The 9200-nt window shown below is 36.4% G+C and overlaps 1 protein-coding gene across 1 annotated transcript; it reads left to right on the forward strand.

Moving 5' to 3' along the window:
- Positions 1 to 3083: 3083 nt before the first annotated feature.
- LOC132149382 (paired mesoderm homeobox protein 2-like) lies at positions 3084 to 9200 on the forward strand. The gene is made up of 3 exons (XM_059558568.1): positions 3084 to 6137; positions 7181 to 7338; positions 8212 to 9200. Exons 1-3 carry the CDS (start codon positions 5912 to 5914, stop codon positions 8635 to 8637), a joined length of 810 nt encoding a protein of 269 aa, XP_059414551.1. The 5' UTR covers positions 3084 to 5911; the 3' UTR covers positions 8638 to 9200.

Consider the following 9200-nt stretch of genomic DNA (forward strand, 5'->3'; position numbering starts at 1 on the left):
GATTGCATCGTGTGGAAAAACAAAATAGAATTTATATCAAAACAATTTTCCCTCAGAAATTGCTTGTAAATTTTGATTATTTACAAATAAATGGTAAGTGACACATTGAAGTAAGTGCTACATTTTAAAGTAGAAAGATTATTTATTCATCTATTGATTTATTTTACAGTGTATAAATGCACTGAAAATCATTTTAATTAAGGATATTCATATAGAATTTCAGTAAAAATCCAACTGGCCTGATTTGTTAGACTGCGCCTGAAGTTGAGCTAAGTCAATATTTGTGAGCATTGGGTACAATTTTAGTAGCAGAGTAAAAGCATTAATTAGAGTTATTCTACATACTTTCAGGAATATTTGCAGACATGAATCTAGATTTTAACCCCAATTTTATACGTTTTAGCAATATAAGTTTAGCAATAAACCTAGTTTTAGGGTTACATGTAAACATCTTTATTTATCAACACATTCATTAACAATGAAGTTCTCTATTTTTAATTGTGCTCATTTACCTTATTTTTACGTTCAGATTACCTTTCATGTTATTTAACACTCTTTCATTCTGGGCATTATAATGATGGTGATGCCTCACATGTTGCGTTGATTTTTGTTTTTAGTGAGATTATTTTTTATGCAAAAGTTTTTAAATAGTTTTAATATTTTAGTCTTTAATTAATTAGTCATCAGCCATAACGTTAAAATAATTAAAAGTATATTGAATAAAGCAGAATTTGTTACACATGATGTTTTACTATCCAACAGTGTAAATTTGACCAGTTTTGTCTTAAGGTCACCTGACCCAAATTTGATGAAGATCTGAGGTATTCTGCAAAATGATAATAAGAAAACCAGATACAAGCAGTCTATGTACCTTGGACTTTGATGAATAGGAAACAAAATGTATTTTGACGCTAAAATGTGTGTATTTCATCACAACAGACCAAATTTTTTTTTTCTTCGTACTAACTTCACTTTTCTTCACCCAAATGGTCCCAGTTCAGTCATTGTCCAAATACGTTTTATATACAACTTTTATTGTCGTATCTTTTAACTCTGATTAATTACCCTGATCATTTTTGTAAGGGTAGCAAATATCCCCAAGTACCTGCAGGTGACCACAAATAGATGGAAGAGCCACAGTGGAGCAGAGAGGAGTGAAGCACTGCTTATGTCTCACCTTTGGGAGGGACAGAGATGTGCCGCTACTTGCCTGTGCACACCTGTCGGCTCTGTGTTCCTCAACAGCTCCTCGGCTTAGATCATCTCCTCTTCCTCCATGCATGAGTTGTGCCTGGCTAGCGTGGAAAAAATGTGGACCGGCTCTCGCCTCCCTTTTCCCTTGTGCTTTGAAGTGTAAAGTATGATTGCTTTTGGATTGCAGCCGCTCTCCTTGAAGGTTTTGACATGAAAAGCAGCCTGGGCTCTCAGGTTTATCCCATCGCCAGTGATCCAAGACTAAAGCAATCAGCTCCACTGCCTGAGAGATACAATTACCAGAGAGATACTAAAGATAACTCAAATATTCTTACCTATATATCACGTTTGTTGAGACCTACATGATTTTTGTTTGAATAGGATGTAATGACCTTTGACCAGAAGCCTGACTAGTATCTGTAAAGCATGTTTTAATGAAAGGGAAATGGAGAGAAAGTCATCCTGTTGTAATGTTAGTGGCTCAAATAATGGATCTTCATTTTCAGTTGCACTTCAAGAGTGCAACAACTGTTTTGTCTGAAAATTAAGGCATTTTCCCATGACTCATGGACAGTCATCTATCATGTTTAGTGTTTCAGGTGTTGTGTATTCTTAAGTGTCACTCCAGTGTGTATTAATGTTATTATGCATTGTTCCAAGAGCCTGTGCTGGCATATCCTCAGGAGAATTTGATCGCTTCAGAGCTGATACCAGAGACTGGGGAATGACCTGAGCATTTTTATGATGAACTTTTCAGAACTACATCTGTTTAAGCAAAACACATAAAAAAAATATTACATTTTAAACTAACTGTTCTCTATGTTGATCTGTTTAAAAATGTAACATGTTTATTTTCAGCTTCATTACTTACGCATTCAGTGTCACATGGAATCAAATAAAATAGAAAATATTTTAGAAAAATTCATTTTTATATCAATTTAATGCATCCTTAAATAACAGTATCTATTTCTTCCAAAAAAAAAAAAGTATATGTATGTTATTTATTTTATTTATTTATTTTTACAGTTGATGTCCAATGTAAAGTCTGGTTGCTTTAGCAAAACCAGGTGAGAGCCATGTTAATACTCACTTCATTTTATGGATAATATGCAGAATATGTCCAGTTTTGCTGCTTTTAGTGAGTTATCTTTCTTTGAGATTTTAACAAGAAGTTCAAGTCTGCATTCAGCAAGAACCTATTAATGTAAGAATCGTTTCCTGTTACTACAGAAGCAATTAACCCCTCTATATTATGATGCAGCATCAGAAATATCCCAATCAAGAGAACCTATGCCATACTGAGAAACATTTGAAATGGGAAATTGCATCTTGAAATAAGCCTATCAAACAGGATTCACTGTTTATTTGTTGAATGATGTTGGACGACCCATTTAGGCAGTCTATTTCCCATTTTATATTTCTTTGATTTACTTTTAATTAGGATTCCATATTAAAACGACTTATATTAGCAGCTTCACCCCCGATGGATTTTCCACGCTCTAGTCTTGATTCCTCTCTCTGATTTAAATTCACACTTTTTTTTATCTCTTTGTAGGTTTTAACTAAAACGCAGAAGCACTTAAAGCTATTGCTGATGTTGTAAGTTCAAATGGTGGCACACAGTCTCGGACAAGCATGAGCCTAAAAGATCAATACAGGCCTGCAAGATCTGGTGACATTGTTGTCCTAATACCTCCTTTAGTTAACTGGAAAATGATCTGAAATCTCTTTGACTTTTTTGGCTTCACGTATACTTTTTATGTAGGTCTAGATCTGGACTGACAATTGGGAAGTTGTAGGTTCAAAGCCTGTGAGGGGTGATTCATGAACTTTCACCTTTGCACCATTTGGAACATAACCCCAGGATGCCCCAAGCTTCAGATGAAAGTGATATTTCTATATCTCCAGATGTAGTTGAGCCCTGCCAGACTGTTGGTGGAAAAGTATACACAAGCATACTCTAATAATTACCATTCTGAAAGTATGAGGAAAGCAGGTAGGACTTAGATCCCTCAATGTTTTGACAGCTGCCTGGAGAGTTTTTGTCCTTCACTGCTGTTGTGGCCTTAAAGTCTGTGACTCACTCAGCCATGATCGGCCCAGCTGTGTAGCATGGATGTCTAGATCTGATCAAAGTTAGCGCAGGATTAGCGGTTAGCACTGAGGCTGGTGACAGCTCTTGAGTCTCTCTGCAGTTTGATCTGATTAGCAGATAGAGGATGGATGAAGATGATTGTGAGGTGAAATGTTCCTGGGAATTAATTCACACACCTGTGTTTGGTTCCCGGAGAGATCATGACAACTCTTTGCTTATCCATCATCAACAGCGATGCAGATGTTCGGCGCATGATGCTGATTGCTTTCATTTCAGTCTAAAACAGGAAGGATTTCTGTTATTTCAGACTCTCAATCATCTACTAGCATCTTTTTGAACGTCCTTGTGTTATGACTAGTGATTCAGTCTGAGTTTACCCAAATATAACAATTCATATAACGATATAACCCTCATAGTTCTGCAATCGTTGTTCTGTAGGACATGTAGATTATTCTAGTAGTGTACTAATGTCTGGAGATCTAGTCAGCATGGAGCTTTCAAGATTCAGTAAAAACATTTAAGTACTAGGAAAGTTTCGTAAAATAAGTCCAGCTGACTCATGCACCAAATTTTGAGCCTTCAAAATTGATTGCTTTGTGTTATGAACAGATAAACGATTTAGTCATTTGTCAATGATAATCTTTATTTTACCTGAACTGTTCACAACTACAGTACAACTATACAGTTGAGTCAATGAGTTGAACTAAAGGCTGGAATACACTACACAACTTTTGCCCAGATTTTTCCACCTGATTTACAGTCTGGGGAAGTCAATACTAGTTTCCATAAGTCAGAGCCAGACTGCAGATTTTGGCCAGTCAGTATGTTTCTGTGTGAGTTTGTGTGTCCAAAACGACTTGAAAGTCTGTTAAGTGTGTGATCCTCTGTCATTTGTTTTTTTTCTCTCTAACCATCTGCAAAGTCGACAAGTGTATGATGCAAAGTGCTTTAACTATGTTCATATCTGAAAAAGCCATGCAGTCATGTATTCCAGCCTTTAAGGTTAAGATCAGCCTGATATGTGATTGAAGTGGTTTTTGTGGTTTATTAGATGGTTGATTAATTGGAAAATATGAATCATTCATGACATCTCCATTTCTCTTACATGAACTCTGAAGACATATGAACCACTTTCAAAATGCTTTATCAATTTTGGAACTTGACACCTTAATTCTCATCAAATATGATATTCTTCAGAAATATACTTTTTGTGCCTCTACAGAAAAAACAAAAGCCATAGAGGCTTTCAATAAACATGAGGGTGAGTAAAGGATGACATCAGTTTTGTGTGAAAAATGTATGTAACCGTGCTCTAGTATCTACACGAGTGCATAATTCTCACTCAGAATTTCCTCTGCCTGTTTGACATGCTGTCGAAAAATAGTGTGGCATTTCTCTCTTAAGTACAATTTGGTCTTAGTTTGGAAAGTGATCTGTTTTCAAAGACCGGAGATCCATGACCCAAAACCATTGTTAGTGAACTCTGTCCTTAGCTCAGGACTGAACAATACACCTTGTTTGGACAGGTGATCTTATTCTTAATGTGAAGAAGGCTTTGAGTGAGATAACAGGCTTAGACGTCTTTTGGAACAAAGGCGTCAGGTTTTAATCTGACAGCAGAATTCCCAGTTAATGCTACGCATTCTCCATTTCAAAAGATTTTGCCAAAGAGAAGCATGTTGATTATGAAAACTCATCAAAGCCTTTCCTGAAGGATTTTTTTTCTTTTAGTCATCGCAAATGAATGTCACACAAACACCCAAATGCTGCAAATGGGCTTGTAAATGAATGTCAATTATGTGGGCCAATTAGTTTGATGTGTTTACTGTGTAAACAGAGACTGTTTGTTTGCACTCTCTGCAGGTTTTAACTGGAGCTCTGTTTGCATTGAGCTTTCTTACTGAGCGTTTCTCAGCTGTGAACCTTTTGATTCTTCCTTAATGATTTAATATGCATCTGTTATATCCCTGTTTTTTAATATGTAACCCTTGTACGCCGACAACAGAGCGAGAGTGACAAACAGGTCTCCCTGGCGGTTGTAAGTGTCTTTGAAAGCGTTTGAGGCTCAGGAACGGTGCTTTTCCCCATTTTCTCACCACATTCCGATTCCAAAAGTCTGCTTTGTCATATTAAAAAGTGAACACAGAAGCTGAAGAGTGCCTGAACTTGTCTATGGAACACTTCAGAATGACAGGCCTTTCCATATACTCTACTCCTCCCCAAATAGAAATGGTGGGATATTACTCATTTACTCTTTCAGAGTAACCGAGGTGTGGATTAGGAGGCATTAGGTGTCACCGCTGGACGTCTGCTGAAGAGTGATGCTGGAAGAAACCTCTCTTAAATGAAGCATGGAATCAGTGGTCCCCTATGATTGGGTGATTTCCTTCAAACACGGCCCTGTTTTATAGGATTAGTGGTCATAGGTGAGTCATGTGACTCAGAGAGAGGGTGGGACTCACACCTGACTCAGGTGAGAAAAGTTGTCTTGACTCTGGATCTTCTAAGAAGTTCTCTTGCTGCTGGATCTCTGGTTTGTTCTTCTGTAACACGCCTAAAGAGACTGTTCATCACGTACACACATCTATTTCTGGACTGAAAGGACCTTGTTGAAGTTGGGCCATGTTTGGCACTGGGCATTTGGTGTCTCCTCTGTCTTCTGCGGTCTTCCACTCTTCGGCTGCGCACTTCTTCCCAGCGTTTCCCAGCAGGTTGGCCTCACCGCAGATCTTCATCCCCGGGCCGCTGCTCAGCTACGAGCTCCTGCGCAGTTACCTGCAGCCCGAGCCCTGCAAACAGGCTCTGCTATTGGCCGCTCAGTCCACAGGACAACATGCTGAGAATATCGGTGAGCTCATTGCAACCTTATATCGCATTTTTGTTCTTGTTTGTAGGTATAAAATAAAATATTCATTTTCATGTGAGAGGCAAAAAGGAGAACTTTTTATATATAGAATTGTCAGACCCTATAGAGGACAAGCAGTAATAAATAAAAAATTCATTTTCTCTCTTATCAATCGCTTATCAATTATAGGAATTAGAGATAGAATAGAGAGAGTTAGTGTTAGAGGGTCATGTTTTTTATAATTAATAAGTAAACAAGTAGATAGAATAGAATAGAATAGAATAGAATAAAGAGTAAATCATTGTTGGAAGGTCAAGTTTTCTTTAATTAAAAAAGGAAAATAAGTAGATGGACTAGAGAGAGTTAGTGTTAGAGGATCAAGTCTAGATAGAAATGATGTGTCTTTAGTCGTCGGTTCTTGAAGATGGCAAAAGACTCGTACCATTTATCATCCTGCTATTGATTATTTTATAATATAATTTATTATAGTATTTATTATAAGACTACTTACTAAATAAATAAATATATTTTGAGTTAAAATCACTTTATTATGTTTTGAGAAAGAGGCCAAATACTGATGTGAGAGACATTTAAGAAAGTCATGACAACAGTCAATTACAGTTTAATAACTGGCTAATCAGAATCATGTGTTTAAAGAGTGTTGCAATATATGCAAATATGTAAATGTAACCTTTAAGATATAATTTGCTCTCTAATAAAATGTGTTGTAATGCAGAAAGCTAGTGAGGTAGCTCTGGGCGTTGTATATTTATTTAGGTGATGTGCTCTTAATAATACATAGCATTCATTAAGAGAGGCCATTTGTGAATCATATTCTCTCATAATTGTCCATCCTCATTTTACAGTATTTAATAGGATTCAAAATGTTTACAAAGGATTGGCTAACAACTCGTGACTAACAATCAATTATCCGGCTCTGCTGAAGAGGGCTTAATGAACGTTGCGCTAATTATCCAATCTAGAGCCATTAGTTCCTTGTCAGCTTCTGGCAATTGTCTAATTGGTGGCTGTGATGTGGCTTCCAGATGAACCCCGGCCAGTGAAGCAGCGGCGAGCTCGGGCCAACTACAGCAGCTGGCAGCTGGAGGAGCTGGAGAAGGCCTTCGAGAGCACACACTACCCAGACGTCTTCATGAGAGAAGCCCTGGCTCTCAGACTGGACCTGATCGAGGCCAGAGTGCAGGTTGACATCGCTTCGATCTCTTTGACTGTTGGAATGCATGGAATAATAGGAATATTAAAGATTTCTCGGAACTATTGCTAAGATTATTATTTTTATTTTACAAAATGTGCAGCATCGTTCATCATTAAAGTGCTGTTTTCTCTCTAACATTTTTAGTGAGGAAATGCTGTAGTGATATGATAACATTTAGACTCTTCTAAATAATAATAATAATAATGTTTTTTATATTTTTTAAATTTTTTATATATTTTCTTTTTTCAAATAAATATTTACTTTAAGCAAATAAAATTTGCTATAATATATATATATATATATATATATATATATATATATTTATATATATATTATTTTATTTTTCTTAATGAGTCATCTATATATATTTTTTACTAATAATGTTTAAAATAATTATAAGTTATAATTATTAAGTTGAATAAATTAAGTCTTTCATTTATGTAATATTTTTTTGATGATTTAATAAAAACAATTCTACTAAAAATATACAAAATCTAATTTACAAGAAAAAATGGAAAAAGGAAAAAGCTATTTAGATTTTTCTAATGATTTTCTTAATGAGCTATTTTAAATTTTTCTATTGAAAAAAAATCTTAAAATAGGAGAAATCTACTTGAAAAGCAAAACTGTAATTAGGAATTGTTTTTTTTTTTTATTATTTTCTTAATGAGTTTTGATTTTCCTAATGATTTTTTTAAACGAGTAATTTTTTTTCCACTAATGGTTCTTAAAATAAGAAAAAGCTACTTGAGATGCAAACTGGAAAATGAGACCGATATCAATACTAATACTGTGGTAATTTGCATAATTTTATCTAACGCACAACAAAAATAACAATATCTTTTCCTTTTGTTCCCGTAGGTGTGGTTTCAAAACCGGCGGGCTAAAATGCGCAGGCAGATGAAGCTCCAGAGTCAGGCAGGAGAGCAGTGCGGCCGGCGCGACAGTGACGACAGACCAGAAGATTCGTTCAGCAGGAGCACAGCTCCAGAGCTCCACAGCAGCAGCAGCCCAGACTGGGACAGGAAACAGGAGAGAGGAAGCCCCACTTGGTCCAAACCCTCCTCATCAGCTGTCCACAGTCCTGTGAGCGACATGCTTCAGCGGCCCAGAGATCAGGAGGGGTCAGAGATGCCCAGTCCAGAGGACTTCCGCTGCTGTAGCATTGCCAAACTGAGGGCTAAGGCCAGGGACTATGAGGCAGAGATCCACAGCACTGTGGCCAAGACCAGCAGAGAGAGGCAGATGAAGACACCGGTATCTGCCGCAGGCCTGGAAAGAGACTGAAACAGATGCAGCCGTTAAACATTACCTCTGTATCACACAGGGCACATTAAAAATCCCATTCAATTCCTTATTTATTATTATGCACAATTACACACGCAATGAGGTTAAACAGTGTGACTGAGAATCGCGAATTTCTTCACTCTGTATTGTTTTTGCTTCTTAGATTGTCACAATATCATGTATTATCTGTGAAACCAATAGACACTTTTCAAATTTCCAGGGTTCTCAGAAGTCGTCGTCATAGTTGGGTAGACTTCCAAAGCAGTGAATATAAACTATATAAACTCCTGTTTACCCCAATAGCAAAAGAAAAATTCAGGATGGTGTTGCTACAAGTTAACAAACAAGGAAAAATTATCAAGAGATTGATTACAGAAGAGAAACACGCAGCAGTGTTAAGTATTTTTATGTAATTTAATGTCATTGTATTATAGTAAAAAGTACAGTGTTATAATTGTACACTAGATTTTAAAAAAATTAAATACAAAAACCCTATATTAACAATATTAATATCTGTGGAAATGCATCAACATAATCTGTGAAAAGGGTCCATACTAACTTTT

The sequence above is a fragment of the Carassius carassius genome, chromosome 9 (genome assembly GCF_963082965.1).
Source record: "Carassius carassius chromosome 9, fCarCar2.1, whole genome shotgun sequence".
NCBI lineage: Eukaryota > Metazoa > Chordata > Actinopteri > Cypriniformes > Cyprinidae > Carassius > Carassius carassius.